The sequence below is a fragment of the Bombus flavifrons genome, chromosome 1 (assembly GCF_040668555.2).
Source record: "Bombus flavifrons isolate JBK064 chromosome 1, iyBomFlav1_principal, whole genome shotgun sequence".
NCBI lineage: Eukaryota > Metazoa > Arthropoda > Insecta > Hymenoptera > Apidae > Bombus > Bombus flavifrons.
In genome coordinates this window covers 10,131,286-10,147,637 of record NC_138442.1, presented here as the reverse complement: position 1 = coordinate 10,147,637, position 16,352 = coordinate 10,131,286, and the positions used below count along the sequence as shown (strand labels likewise).

At 39.0% G+C, this 16,352-nt stretch overlaps 1 protein-coding gene and 1 long non-coding RNA gene across 5 annotated transcripts in view; one reads left to right on the top strand and one right to left on the bottom strand.

Moving 5' to 3' along the window:
- Positions 1-16,227, bottom strand: part of ftz-f1 (ftz transcription factor 1) — an 80,327-nt gene extending 64,100 nt beyond the window's left edge. For 2 of the 4 annotated variants that reach the window (XM_069126222.1, XM_069126249.1), the window contains exons 1-2: positions 16,053-16,227; positions 14,117-15,972 (exon numbers count right to left, since the gene is read on the bottom strand). In XM_069126222.1, coding sequence (XP_068982323.1) covers positions 14,117-14,411 — 295 coding nt within the window. In that variant the 5' untranslated portion in view covers positions 14,412-15,972; positions 16,053-16,227. The remainder of the gene's footprint in view (positions 1-14,116; positions 15,973-16,052) is intronic. The other 2 variants (XM_069126232.1, XM_069126241.1) reach the window with 2 other exon arrangements.
- LOC138186533 (uncharacterized) lies at positions 821-10,249 on the top strand. The gene is made up of 4 exons (XR_011174909.1): positions 821-922; positions 1,093-3,095; positions 3,452-5,480; positions 9,522-10,249. It is a non-coding gene; the product is annotated as an uncharacterized LOC138186533 (long non-coding RNA).
- Positions 16,228-16,352: the final 125 nt, after the last annotated feature.

Below are 16,352 nucleotides of genomic sequence, written 5' to 3'. Positions count from 1 at the left end.
GGTAGGGGAGGAGGGCGGGAGGAATAGTGGGGAAGGGTGAGCCCGGTGGGAGGCAAGGATTCGTGTCATTGTCAGTGGGTAATCAGGTCAGTGGGCCAGTGGGACGACCACTTTCAATTTCAGTCCTTCTAGCTGTGCAACTCGCCGTGCCGCGCGTCGCGCGTTATCTCGCGCTCTCCCTCTCCGTCTCCCTCTTTCTCCCCGCGGCAGCGATACGTTCGTCTCTTTTGCCTCGCGATGTTCACGCGACTCTATCCGCTGTCCGTGTCGTTTCTGTGCTGTTTGTTAATATCGCGGTACATACATACGTACTCGTAGCTCGTGGTTCCTCTCGAGGGCGTCGTGGTTACTGGTAGAGGGAGGCAAAGAGGGTGCAGTGGAGGGGGGAAAGTACAGGCGCGAAGTCGTAAACGTGGCAGAAGTATGAGTCGCGAGAAAAAGAAGAAGGATGCAAGAGGGGAGAGGGGGAAGTCCTGACACGCGCCAATCACATCATGCTTCTTCGGTTGCAAACGTGTACCGAGCAGTACGCGGTTTAACAGAAAGAAGCGAGAACGAGTAATAGGGAGAGTGACAGGATGGCGGCATGCGGGACAAAGAGCGAGGGGAAGGATGATGCACGCGCGATCGCGCTAGCTCGCTCGCCCGACGTCGCTCGCTCGTTCTCTCGCACGGACGCCGGGAAAGATAGCAGAAAGTAGGACGCGTATTAAAAACCACAGACCGTGTCCCGTGGCGTCACTTCTCGTGCCTCGCCGCGGCGCGTCGGTATTACCCAATCGAATTCATCATAACTGGCACGAGAAACGTACGAGCGAGCAAATGAACGAACGAATCGACGGACATATGGAGACATGGACGAGTTGTCGAATTGAAAAAGAGAAAGGGAGGGGGAGAACTATACGACGTATAAAAGAGAGAGGTAATTTCGGTGATGAGCGCGATCAGCGCCAAGGCGCGGTGATCGATGGAAACACGGACGCCCAGTATCTTACGATCTATGATAAGACTTTCGATTTCGATGCGTTGATCGCGAGATCCGTGTAACGCCGCGGCCAAATACTACGGTGAATCGTGTTTTCTTATTTTCAGTGTTTAGCCGAGGAGAAGAAACGAGTCACTTCCTCTCATTATTGCATTCCCAAACGAAATTTTTGCACGCACAAGTTCCAGAGAAATATTACCCGAGTGCTAAATTTAGCGACTGATCGAAACGAGACCAACGCCGTGGTGCGGCGATCGCGGGAATTATAAAAGGTGTGAGCGCGCCTCTTCCGCTCGAATCAATGATCCTTAATTACGTTTGAAAATTAAGCTGACGCCAAAGTATCGCGCAACGAGTAAATGAATTTTCCTAAGGAATTAGGTCATGCCCTTGAAGGGTTATTCGTGAAAGCTTAAGGAATGTCGGCGTCGACTATACACGCTTCATCGACTATTATTCGACGACGTTTAAGTAAGTACGATCTGATCTTCCAATATAAGCTTACAAATCCACCAAAATTTCATCTTCTCGGCATAAACAAATTTATATCGGACAGGATCGAATCTTTGACCTAAGAAATCGATCAAAGAAACGGAGAACGTTGTCGTTTGCGTATCGAACGCTCGTAAATTTACCAAACTATATCGATAGAGGTAAACAAAAGTTACAAAGATGGTTCCCTTCTCTTAAAACTATTACACCAGCCTATTCAACGCGCATGGCTGAATAAATCGAACGTTTCCGCGATGCTAAACATTTTAACACCCCGGCTACTTTGAATGTCGCGCGCATGCGCCCAGTAGTACGGATAGCAATTCTTATATGCGATCCTTTGGGCAAGCTTTTAGATGTTGATACCATTGGGAGGGCGCCACAAGTTAGGAGAAGCAATTTGGCGATGCGAGATATGTACACGTATATGGTCTACTTTTCGAAGTCGGACCGCGTAGACGCGACTCGAGCGCGCATTCAAATACGTCTTGCTTTGCATTTGCAAGTACAATGAAATTATGCAAGCGTGTTATATTGCAATTATATGTACTCGCAATAAATCGGTAATAACGGAATAATAGCCGTTACTAATACACCGGGAATGCGAGCTGGGATATTTCCAACGGCATACATTTAGTAACGGTGATCATAACACGGAGACTTACGATCCAATAATACAATTTGTAATACGGTACTACAGAAAAAAATGGTTTTTACAATTACTTTAAAAAAGACACATTAAGAATAAAACTGTTATACTTATTACATATACAGAAATAAATCTGTTATACTTAGACTGCGAACGTTTATGCAATTTTATTTTATTATGGAAAATTGTAATGTACAATAACATAACGTAATATAGACGATATACATAATATAAGAACGAGCATGATAAGAAAGAATATATGCAATAGGAAAATATGCAAAATATACACCTGTCGTAATATTTAAAGACCAAACCTAATTTCTCTTTACAATGTATGCTTGATTGTTGCGTCTATAAAAATTTCAATGTACATAAACATTTACAGTCTAGTTATAACTATTTTAAGTCTTATCAATGAATTATGTAATTCCATACAATTAAAAGTAATAAATGCGCTTCAATAAGATGAGCAGCATAGCTGAAACTTATTTGTAAAACCAGTGGAATTCGAAAAACCGGAATTCGACCGTACCATGATTACGATACAAGAGGGTAAAAGGTGACGTGGACGCGAGGGATGAAGGTTCGGTACCGATAAATTCGCCAACGTATCTATACCGGTGTTGTAGCCCGCTGGGGACGTTGAATAATAATTATTGTTGTTGGCTCGGCTTGGGTGTTATTGAGTTATTCCAATGCGAGTTTATCAAAGTGGGTCAAGCGATTCAATAGCGACCGCCGTGGAGGAGAAACGACCCATCGTCTTAACGTGGCGTGGGAGTGTACGTATAGCAGTAGAATAACGTGCACACGATCAAACACACACCGGCAAACGCTACCGAATTGGTACACGTATAAAAAGTGACGAGCAACCAGACCGTAAAATCGGCACCACCATTACGAGGAACAATTACAACGATGATATCTCGTTTCTTTATATTATTCGAAGAAAATTGGTGGAAAAAATTGGTACGTATTTATTTATATGAAATATACAACTGGTGCAAAAATAGTATAAGGCTGTCTTCTAATAACCGAATAACGTAATTCAAAATATTTCTAGAATTCTATTTGGAAAGGAATAGAATACTTTGTTCTTGAATAAACGCGATCTCATATTTTTTTATAAACACGTACGTATGTATCTCAAATATTTGTTTAATTCTTAAAAATCGGAATCTTTTAAAGAAGCTTTAAAAAGCATTTGTTCTTGGATAAATCTTATGCTGCATTATTTTTCCAAATTTATAATTTCAATATTTTCTGATTCTACAAAACCGAAATTTCTCGTTACTAAAACAAACAATATTTTTATCTAATTCCAGGATCAATTTACTCGGAAAAAACAGGAACGCAGGAGAAACAGAATTCGTGAAACGTAAAATCGTTATCTAATTGAAATCGTGGAAAGAACAAATGTTGATTCGGAGCTTGGTGCGAGTTATAATCTCAGTAACGATTCCGTATGTATACATTTGCTCTTCAATCCGTAAAGTCCGCTAATGACTCACTCATTCCACCTTCCGTACGCTCATTATCCGTCGCTAATTATCATAAATCCCAGCTCAATCACGAGAATAGAATGGCAATGTTAATCGACACCTTTTCGGACAAACAACGGTCACACGTAACCAACGTAATTTCGTCACAGGATTTTCACAGGTAGTCGAGAGAGAGAGAAACTAATTATCCGGCTTTCCATTAGCAACAGGTAGAACGACGGACGAGCCATAAATTCCTGTAGGAAAGCGAGGAAACCGGATTTTCTTCGCTCTTGGTGAGAGTTGGGACAACATTGTCGATTGTTGCATAATAGGGACAACGAGAATAAAAGGCGTGTGCCCTCGGTTAGACTGGCAATAAACAAACAAGGAATATTTGACTGAGATGTCACGGGTAAATAAGTAAACTGACGACAAGTGAAAATACAATCCAAGTCCCGTGGAGAGAACCGAAGTCACGAGTCACGAGAGAACCGAAGAAAGTGAAGAAGGTCGCGTGCCTGTATTGGAGGATCGCTTTTGAAGTCACCGGATGATATTGTAAAAAGAAGCGAAGAATTATTAAGGAAGTTTGCCATTATTCACGCTACGCGTGTAATTTACATGTTATTTAACCTTCCGTAAGCAAACTGGGTTAGTTATGTCCGAATGTTTTTTTTACTGTTATTTATTATTATATTATTACATTATTATTTTACTGTTTCCGACTTGGAAAAGATACTAAAGCTATCCTGAAATAATTATCAATGTTTTTACTACGCCAAATGTTTGAAATATTCCTCAATAAAAATAGACATTCTTTTTGGAGAAATTGTAGAATGAAATTTAAATTAGATTCTCAACTACTCGGTTTGCCTACGAAAGATTAAATGTACTAAGAATACGAATATCGAAAATGAGACTTCCGGGGAAATAACTGTTTGCAAGGTATCAGAGGATTATATTATTCCTTCCAAAACCGTATGGTATTGAATCGTCACAGATTCGAATATGTGCACTAAGCATACTTTCACACTAATCAACCACTTTAGATATGGTTAGTTTCAATGTAGTTACACGTCTTAATGCAACAAGAATCAATTGTACATAACCACTTGAAGTAACCACGTAGAAAAGATTGTATTACGAAATGTCTTGTACAGAAGTTCTATATGCCTCGAAACGCATGCACGATGCGCTCGCAAAAAGGGTAGTACCTAAAGAATATGTAAAGCAGGTTAAGCGATGTATCGGAGACACAGCCTTGAATATTCATGAATACTGAACAACTTTTTTGGAATGGTATCACATTTAAATTCCATTCGTCCTCTGGTACCGCGTTCTGCGCTCTATTTGTAAGCATGCACTTTGCACTTTGCTCAACACACGCGTTTCCTATTGTCGCTACGATGTTCAAAAATTATTTCTCATCATTTTCCAAGAGAAACAATATCTAGCGTAAAAAAAAGAAGGGACCTTGAGTAAAATTTGCACCTGTGCCCTGTACGTCTATTTCGTGCCCCTTACTGTGCGGATAATCATGATTTATTGTGTGCAAACAGCGGACCCAACCTCTAGCGGAAATGTAACAAGTGAATTTCGACGCAGCAGGTAGATGTTGACATGGTCTATTGTCCGGAAGGGTGTATACATCGTTGAAAGAACCGACCCCATCCACTCGACAAGGGATTGCGACGGATTCGTGCCGGCCACGCGCCGCCACGCTTACGAAAACCCGAGAAAGCTGCAATCCCTTTTTCTACATTTTTACTACTCGGAACGGTACATAGCAGAAGTAAAAGTGACAGTCAACTTTTACGGGACTAATACTTTACCTCTGACTAACAAGGGCAGGAGGACATCCACAACAATGGTCATTGTTACTCGTAATATTTCTTCGAGAGAAGACTCTATTTGGAGTGAAATACGATCATTATAAAATTAGGAAAATTGTCTGCTTGATTCTACGACGATAGAATGATACTGGTAAGGTTGCTTTTGATCCGTGGAGGAAGGAAAAATACGAAAAAATTACGTAGTCATATTTTCTCACACTACCACTGAAAAGTATTTGGCCACTTTTTCTTTAAAGCTTAACGAAGTAAAGGTTTCGCTTATTTTTCACGTAATTTAATTAAAAAGAAATTACAAATAAAAATCACGTATTCATAAATAATGTCTACATTCCGTGGGTATTATTATTTTATCATCACTATATATAAGGTTACCTTTATATAACCAATATTAGTTACACGTATTAATACATATGCAATGAAATGTTGGCATCCACGAGAATAAACGTAACCCTAACCAAGTTATGACACAATTTTTGAACAAAATTTACGAAACATTCCGGTGAAGCTATTTATCGCCGGACTAACTTCAAGTTTCTAAAATACAGATCAGATAGATTCTTATAAACTTGTATCATATTTGACTCAAGCAATAACGTTTCAAACTAATAGATACATCGATGAATTTCGCGTTTCAAATTTGAATACATTGTCGGTCGAGTTTCAAACAATTAATAAAATGTATTATTTGTTGATTCGCTAAGAAGATAAATCCGTTAAAATGTCGGGAAACTATAGAAAATTTGAAAGTGGCAAAATGCACAGAACATGCATAATTCACAAGGCTATACAAAATACTTGAAATATTCGTATACGGCTAATTATAATATCTAGCGCTAGAAATAAATGAATTTGTTTAAGTCTTATCTCCTCAGTGGCATTCACAAAAATGTAAATTCGCGTAAACATCCACGATCTAGTCGTAGGTGATAGTGTAGGTTAAATCGCAAAATCATTTTCATTTTCGTTGAAATGAAGCCTCGACTCTCGGCCGTTTGTCCGATTTTAGAACTCTCTTTTAACGAAGCAAAGGGTCGAGATGAGTCTGTTTATAGAGAGAGAAATTTCGAGCGTTCGTGTCCCCTTTGGGTTTGTCTGGTTCGCGAAGCGTGTCGTCGGGGTCCGGATGAAAGTAAAAGTAAAAGTACCGAGAGCGGGCGCCAAAGTATACGTGCACGTGTGTACCGCGATCTGGTCGCGTGAAACGAGACCGTCGAAGGAGGACGCGGCTCGCCACCCGTTTTTCCGACCTTTGAAATCGTACAGACGCATTTCTAGAATGGCACTACGACGTTCGCCGAGTGCTTTCACCAGTGTCGATGCGCGTCTTGAGTTCTCTGACGTAACCAGTTTCACTGGAACGCGTCTCTCCCATAACACAGACCTAATTTTTAATCGACGTCAACCTGTTTCGAAGCGATTACACGATGCAGCTCGTCAAGGTGACGATTAAGCAATTACCAAAATTAAGGCTTCCGGATGCAAGTTGTTCGTATTCTAATGTTTTTTAAATATTAAGTCATCCCATAAGTTCGTGCCGTTTTTCGAGCACCAACCATCCCCATTTTTTTTAAACACCTATGAATGTTGTCTTGACACCTATGAAATGACACCTATGTTGTCTTAGGTATTTTCAGAACATTTGACATTTCTTGAACTGTCAAACTTCGTGATTTTTCAACAAGATCCCGAATTTTATCTTCGTCTGTCTGAGGAGGACGCCCGGAGCGTTCCTCGTCTTCTAAACAGAAATTCCCAGCTCTAAAACGTTGGAACCACTTCCTACAGGTGCGAGATGAAAGCGCATTTTCTCCGTAAACAGCACATATGTTTTTCGTGGCAATTGTTACAGAACTTCCACTCCGAAATTCATATAACATGAGATGTGGAAAATGAATACGCATTTCACTCATGATTTTTTACTGTTAGAAGTCATTGTGTTCACTATATTACGATCTTATACCCACGAAAATCTGCTCTAGCCTGTTCTCGATCAGTTAAGCTCAAGTGCATTGGTCCCTTATCGTCGTATGTTTATAAATCGACACATGAAATGTATACACAAAAGTCGGCACGAACTTATGGGATGACCTAATACTACTGTTAATATTATTATTCATATATATAGAGTATTTGTCGCGTTTTTCTTACAAATAGTAGATTTATGAACAAAGTTAAAAGGACAAAGTTTTACTATCTTTTATACAATAGTTTGAATAGATCTTCTTTCATTCTTCTTCGCTTGCACGTATTAAAGAAATTATGAATGTTCTTAAATTGCTAACGAACCATTTTGCAATGCATCGTGAATGTAAATATGAATTTAATATTTTTCTTACAAATCTATCATTTACGAGGTGAAGGCTAAGGCCGGGTGCAGACGAGCGACTTTTTCACGTTGCATTTTCACTGCATCGTATGTCTGTCCCCGTCATGTTTAACTGGGAAAACAAAGACAAACATATGACGCAGCGAGAACGCAGCAGGAAAAAGTCGCCTGTCTGCACCGGGCCTAATAGCACCAACTTGTATGTATTAAGGGGGTATTCTGGTCTAGAAATTTGAAAAAATCGAAAATTTTTTTTTCCTTATTTCCAAAGTTTAGACATTCAAGAATATGCCCTTAAAAGGATTTTTCAAAATTTCAATTATTTTATGAGTTACAGCCATTTTTGTGATGCAGCATCTGCTCCGGTCCGGCCGGGACCAATGTGCAATAAACGGTAGACGCTGCCCGAGTACCTACGTCTCAAAACTTTAAACGCGTTTTTCTCGAAACTACTTTTTTCGAGTTGGCGTGCACGATATCTCAAGTTCTAATGAACCGATTTATTTTAAATTCGGTCTGAATATTCCTTATATACTCCTCTATCGTCCGGATTACGCTCAGCTCAAAATCTTTAATATTACTATTTTTTAAACGTTCGGAATTGTCAAAAAAACGTGCGAAATAAGAAATTTTTTTTCAAACGGCCGTCACTTTGTGAAAAAATGTTGTATTGACTTTTCCAAATTTCAGACGATAGCGGCATCCATACTAATTAAGAATCCGTTCGCATTTTTTGTTTCGGATGACCAGAAGGGTTGATATCATGCACGCCACGACACCCCATTTTTTTAGCAGCACCCACTTTGCTAGCTCATAACTCTTTAAATATTGAGTTTTTTTTCCAGTGAATTTTTTACGTAATCTCGAAATATCAATAAACAAATGCTAAAAAGAAGGATAGCAAAAATATTTTTTGTTTCGCTTGTACAGAGCTTCAAAAATCGCCCGAAATTCATGCCTCTAGACCAGAATACCCCCTTAATGTATCATTCGATAATAATTTTGATCTCTGACGAAACTGAAACGTTCAGAATATTTCTTTGAAAAGGGCATGAAACAAGAGTCACAATTTTAAAGATTGTATGATAATTGACTATGAACGCCATAAAACTCTATATAAAGAAGGCGATGAATTTTACAATAGGAAAGGAACGCGTGAAAATCGAAAGAAAAAAACGCTATCGAATCTTTGCAGCCGAGTCGGAAAGATATTTCCGGTTGATAATTCCATATCATTTCCTATGTTATCTAGTGCACCGCTAATTTTACAAGTATATCGCTCGCGAGTTATATAGATTGTGTAACTTTTTAATATCAGGAAAAAGAGAGAAAATAGATGTTTTATATCTTTCTATCTTACTTAACAAACACTCCATTAAATCCATTCGAAATAGAACTAACTAGTCACATATCGAGTATACGAAATGAGAAATAAAGATCGTAATTCGTATTTTAATATTACGAAAGTTTCTTAAGAATTGTTATGACGACTATACATATCCATATTCTTATGAGCAACCTAAGCAGAAATTTATTTCGCCTATTAAACGTTATAACGAGTATTACATTTTAAATATTTTATATACGTTTGCATATTATATGCAGTTTGCAAATTTCGCAAACAATCCAATGATAACTTACGTAAAAGGCAACTGTAGCTTGACTATACGTTCGAAAGATACTTGGCAAGAGTCGCGTAACGTTTCATAGACACTTTTCCCATTCTTTTCAGGTGGTTGCTGATCAAGCTGGGCTCTGTATCGCGGACGAATTGCCACGCTCGAGTAGATTTAACACCGGCTGCGCAAGTACCGGTAGCTGTTCGAAACGGGAGCGTTAATTGTAAACGCGGCTAAAGGGGGCGCGGGACAAAGAACGAACAACGTGACGGAAAAGAAAAAAAAAAAAAGAAAAAAGAGAAGGCGGAGAACAAAAAGAAACGAAAGACGGGGAAAACAAACGAAATAGAACGGACGATCGTAAGCCGAGAAAATAGAGTGCAAACTGCCCTTGACGCGAACGAGAAGCAGAGCTTGTATCTTTGTAACAAGCCCGCGTAATCGCGCAATGCCGCCAATGCCACAATGCAGCTAATTATCAGCATTAATGCTGGCGAGAGTCATGAATATTCATACTTGACATCTTTATCGAGCAGCGGGAAATTGGAGTCGTTATACGCGGGCCTCCTTTTTGACCCACCTATCCACGCGAATCGATATGTGACCCGTGCCACGGTTAAGGAAATTAAAACTCCTCTTCTATGTATATTCTTCTATGTATATGTATATACCTATGTACATCTACAATTTTCTTCAATCTCATGTAAAACATAGCGTGAGCCAGAATAGTTGTAGAGATTAGAAGAAAGAATGAATGTATGAGAAAGAGTGGAGGAGTGGACTTGTGCGAATGGCACAGAGGGAGTGTGCAATTAAATTATAAGATTAAATTGAAGTAATTAGATATAGAGTAAATAGAGTACAGTTAAGTGTAAGTTTAAGTGTGTATATATATTATATATTTATTTACATTATATATTTTATATTACATACTACATTATATAAATATATAATGATCTAATGTATATAGAGACTGCATAACAGTATGAATGAGATATCTATGTAAATGAATCTCAATTTTTAACTGGCAAAAATTAATGATATATATGTATATAAATTCCGTGAACATAAATTCGTGGTATGAATGAAAAATAAGGCAAAAATGAAGGGTAACAAAATTGCTTTGGATACTCGGTTTTTTTTAGAAAATCTAGTTTGGCAACTTGTTAACTACCTAAACCCTAAGCCGAATCGGTATGCTACGTAACTCACGTCACAGTTAAGGAAATTAGAAATTCTCCCACTATGTATATGTGCACCCCTCGTTCATATGGATTAGGCCACGTATGAAAACTTCATCGGTTGAAGATCAGTGTTGCGTTAAGACAACATTTTATTTGTATTTTTAGTCAACTTATTGAATCAGATTTTGAAGTATCCTACCTAGACTTCTCGAGGTATCCTATTTAATCCACCGTCAATTTCTTCAGCAGTATTTAGATTAGGAAACTATCGAGATCGGCATATAATTATTATAACTTACTATGCCAATGTAGTCCTTTCAATAGCTTGCTTTTTACATACGTACATTGGGTAGCAATCTTGAACGAATATAAAATCCTACATGATTAATCGTTTCCTTGATGCTTTGAAATTTTCAAACTCGATTCTCCTCGAATGAGAACCTTAGAGGAAAAAATATTATTCTACACCTCCGACATAACTCGAACCATAGAATCTCTCTCGTTTCAATTGCATCACGAATTTATACCCATAGTGTGAGTTTACTTTACAGTATACGAGATATTGTACGTACGAGATTCCAAGATGCAACGACCTGGCTAAAGAAACCAACTGAGAGAAAGGGAGAAGCTTCTTTCGAGCTCGAATAAGGCGACTTACTTGTTTACCGAGTAATTAGATATTCTTGCTAGCCGGGGGGCACTTTGACACGGATTCGCGTGCGTCTAATGGTGCAAGAAAAAACATCTTGGCTGCTCGCTACCAACCTACCCAGTTCTCTTAAGAACCATGCTACCTCAAAATGTTCTCTTTGGGTAAACATGAGTTACCAAAAAAGAGAGAACAAATTTCAAGAAAAAATCTCCATTTTATGGAGACAAGTTGAGAGCTACAGTGACAAGTTACGGTAGAACACCATTTAAAGTAATACAGGTAGAAATGGACTATTAGGTGGATCAGATAAGTAAGTGTTTCTCAAACTATTTGTCAATAATTGTCAATAATTGATCAACTAATTGCATCAGACTTAATCACCGCATGCTGTGAGTTTCACATCATATTTTTGATAAATTTTAACGAGAATCAACATTTTAATTGCCGATAGCAACAATTATTTTTTGAATGATTGTAAGAGCTAGTTATTGATACGTTGTTCGATATAATTATACAGGGTGGTTGGTAACCAGTGGTACAAGCGGAAAGGGGGTGATTCTACGCGAAAAAAGAAGTCAAAAATATAGAATAAAAAAAATTTTTTTTTTTTAATTTTTCCATCGAAACAACGATCTACAGTGAGATCCGTTATAACGTACCACACGCGTACCGAGCGAAAATTCAAAGTCGATTTTCTCGAAAACAAAGCCTCAAATGAAAAATGTTTATTCTATATTTTCGACTTCTTTTTTCGCGTAGAATCACCCCCTTTCCGCTTGTACCACCAGTTACCAACCACCCTGTATATATCATTTTTATGAAGTGAATTTTTACAAGATATTATTACAATTCTCAGGTAAAATGAATTTAGTAAGATAAAATAATTCTTGTTCGAGGATTAAGTATCGCTCGTTATAGCAAAGAATAGATGAATAACAATTTAAAATTGTATTATTCCAGTGGCTCTATATAAAGATAGTTCATTATACAAATGGAGAAACATAATATTCAATATCTTTAAAATATTTCAATTTATGATGCTTTTAAAACCAAACGTAGGATATTAGATATCTCATATCTACAATTTCAATCCCAATATCGAATACCATGCTTTCAAGACGTTAAAACTTATCAAGATTCTCAAGAATTATCAAAACTTAAAAGCCTTAAGATTCAAAATTTATCTAGACTTTCGAAAATCTTAAGTACATATTAAATTAAGTTTGAAATAATTCTAATCTTAAAAATATTGAAAACTTCGAATGATTTCAAAATATTCAATATTCAAACGCATAATCATTAATACGTACGAATAGTACGCAATACGCAGGCCATAAACAAAAAACATAATAATCAATTTAAAAATTCAGTAATGAATTCCATGTTAACAAAACTATTCCCTTTGTATTGCTTGTGAAATTAAATATATATCCTTGCATCCTACTGAATATTACAAAAATCATCCTTTACCTATTTACAAAATTTCACAGAGTTATTACCTATTTTTAGGAAATTTATATTTGTGAATCTACCAAATTATTTGAAATGAAGAAATTAATAAAAATGGACTTGTTTCCAAAAGATTCCTTCTGCAATCGCTTACGATATATCATGTTAGACCAGAACTAGTGTTAAATGTAAGGGTTGGAACAGAAAGGGTGAAACATTGCGAAAACAAATAAACGTCTCGCTTCATCGAATTGCTGCGTTTCGTTCGCGAAGCATCGGGACGGTGTGAGTTCATAAAGAAAACGTTCTGAAGGTTGTCTGTTCTAAATCTGAGGCGAGATGTGGCAGCGACCGGGCACACGGCTCGTTTGCATCGTCGCTACTGCGGAATTCGCGACGGAACGCCTGTTGCGCGCGAAAGCCACTCGTGACGTTCGTAGAATCGCGCGCAACCCCCGATTCCCAGTGACGACCAGCTAAATTTTATCGCACACGCCAACAAATACTAATACGATATCCGATTCCGTCTACTTTTCTATCTCTTATCGTTCTCCAGGTACAAACCATCGTTGCCAGGTTATTTCGCACACTCTTGCATTTTTATCGCCATCGCGTTGCCTTCGTCTACTACTTTTTTGCCATAGTTTTTCCTTTCCTTCTGACGATATTTCTAGGAACTTTTCAGTGAAACTTGTTCCATATGGAATGCGGTTGAGTTTGTCTCACGCGGCGGGTAATTTAAATCGTGCATACGGTTACGCTCGATACCTTCGCGATTAACTGCTATTTATACATAGGTATAGATAAAGATTGCTAACAAGCCTAGAGGAATTAACGGGTAATAGACACGTATACTTATTAAACGGAGAATCGATAAATGAGACTCGCTTTCGTATTTATGTATTTCGTTAACACGAATTATGATAAACATGTGGTATGTTTCTACCTACTGGTTACATATATGTAATTGGTACATATGCTTGCTACTTATGAGCATAAAAACAGTCGAGTAGGCAAAGTGTAAAACAGGAAAAAGATGTGACGCTTTGCTACGTCGCGCAATGAGGAAGAGCGAAATCGTATGTACCTGTAACTTCGAAGGTGGACCGAGTCGAACGAAAAAATGGGCAAAACGAGTACAAACAGGCGAATAATAGAGGAAAAAAAGGGAGTGGGAGAGAGGGAAAGCAACGTACTAGTGTTGGCGAGTAGAGGATAGATGGAAAGGACGAAAGACTATACGCACAAAGCGAGAGGTAGACGATTGAAAGCGAAAGCGAAAGCGAGAGGCAGAAACAGCAAAGAGTGAGAGTGAAGCGTAGAGAGAAGGCAAAGTAGCGGGAGAAAGAAAAAGAGAGTTTGGCAAGCGGTATACTGCGACAACAAAGAACTCGAGAGCATAAAAATGAGTGGTTGAGGTTACCTGATGTATCATTCGCTGGCAGATCAGTGACCAAGTTGACCGGTGGTCGTGAGTGCGTTTGCTGTTGTTGTTGTTGTTGTTGAGTTTGCTGCTGCTGTTGTACCTGATGAAGGGTCTGTTGTTGAGGTCCCGGCAAAGGTAGGTTAGTCGAGGTATTGTTTTCGGCGAGAATCGTCGGTACCGAGGAGGAGGAGGATGACGACGATGATTCCGTAAGGGCCGTCGCGGTGGTGTTCTCGAGGGCCGTGTGGCCCCCACCTTCCCCTGCCCCTGTAGCCATTCGGCCCTCGTGCATTCCAGCAGACAGACAGACGGGGGTCCCTCCTCCTGCACGTCGTCCTCCAGCGCACGCACTTCTCTCGAAACACCTACACACTCTCTTACGTGCCCTCGCTCTCTTTCTTACCCCCGTCTATCTATCTGTCTGTCCCGTTTCCCTTCCTCTTTGTCTAACCAACGGAACCGCGCGCGCTCGCTTTTCTTCCTTCTTTATTCCTCTCTCTGTATACGTTCCCTCTCTGTCTCCTTCTCTCTTTCTCCTCGTGTGCGCACGCTCTTGCTGTCCTCCTCTCTTTTTACTACTACGCTCCCCGCGCCGGCCAGCGCCGTCTGAGCGTACCGAAACTACACCGTCTCTTTCAACCAAACATCAGTATATCACATAACAGCGACATCACACACGCCCGCGGAAAAATGAGCCCCGCGCGGATTATTAACCTCCTGTCCGCCGGCTCGAAAAAAATCGAACGTTAGACAAATGTAGGTCTGTAGGCCACTTCACTTACACTTTGCATCGGGACGGGCACTCCCTTAGTCAAGCGAGCGTCCGGCGCACCGTTGCGCTCTGACAGCACGAGTTCCAGGACCGTGTGCTTAGCGCCGGTGCCCGCCGCCGATTCTTTTTATCGGTACCGCGCGCCCAAATCACGCTTTCCGTCGCCCACCTTGTTGCGATTCTTGCCATTTCTATACATCTATTAACGTACGTTTCCAACGTCTTTTCTCAACGTATCATACGCGTTAATTCAATCGGCAGTCAAGGTTTAATTAGAACAATCGAGGCAAAATTAGGCGCGTTATATTTATGAGATCAAAACTCGAAAAAACGGAATGCGAATTCTTTTACGTTCCCTTTTTGATCTGCGATGTACGCGTTAATTGGCTTTGTTTTAATGAGCCTTGAACATTAGAGATATAAAACGTAATCTCGTATTATAAGGAAAGTTTAGTTTTTGACTCATTAATTTTTAAAAATATTATTTCGCTTTATTGAATTACGAATATTGTTATTCAATGCTATTATTTCGCTTTATCGAATTAAATGCTTCGACGAGTGTGCAATTGTGATTTTAAACAAAATTAAAAGATACTAGTTAATTAGACGTTAAAAAGTTATAAATTTGAATAATCATAGATAAAAGAATCGATTGTTCGGTTTGAAATAAAAATCGAAGAATGTTAATTTTTACTATGGTATGATACATCTGTCCTGTAAGAATGAGTTAACCATTTAATTTGCGCCCAATTTTACCATTCACAGGCACGGCAGTGGATAACGAAAGGGAAAATATTAACTATACCGATCTCGTACACGCTACATGATGTAGAAAGAGCTCGGCGAAATTTAATGTATGAAGCCTCGAACATTGGAACAATCTTCCAACTGCTTACTTTCAATTGTACCACATCGAACAATAACAAAAGGGAAAGTATTTTGAGAGAAGGAACGTATCGAGCGAGGTTTTAATGGGTACCAGAATTTGCTAGTCACGGCACTGTGTTCCAATAATGTATCACGGAAAGACGCAATTTCCGAAAGATTCCCTAGTTCCCTCGTGTTTGCAGGCAGTTAGAATCTGCAAATTGAAAGGCTGTCAGATACGTTTTTCACGTTATAAATGTTGTCAATTTACCACTGCCTTAAATATGACGATACCGTCTAAGTAGGTCAGATGTCACAATATCTGGACGTCTTATTATGGGGCGCTTTTACACCAAATGTTGCATAACTCGCCACGCACGACTTCACCAAATATAACCGTGTAAAAACTATGACCTGACGGACATAATGCGATGTAATCCCTTTTCATTGTACAATACACTTGACTAACGCTTTCGAACAACGTTTGCAGCGCTATCTAACACTGATCAGCGCGAAATATGAAATGCAAAATTCTCACGTTTCTTCTCCTTTATGTCTTCCTGTAATAAAATGTATATTTCAAAGTATTTATAC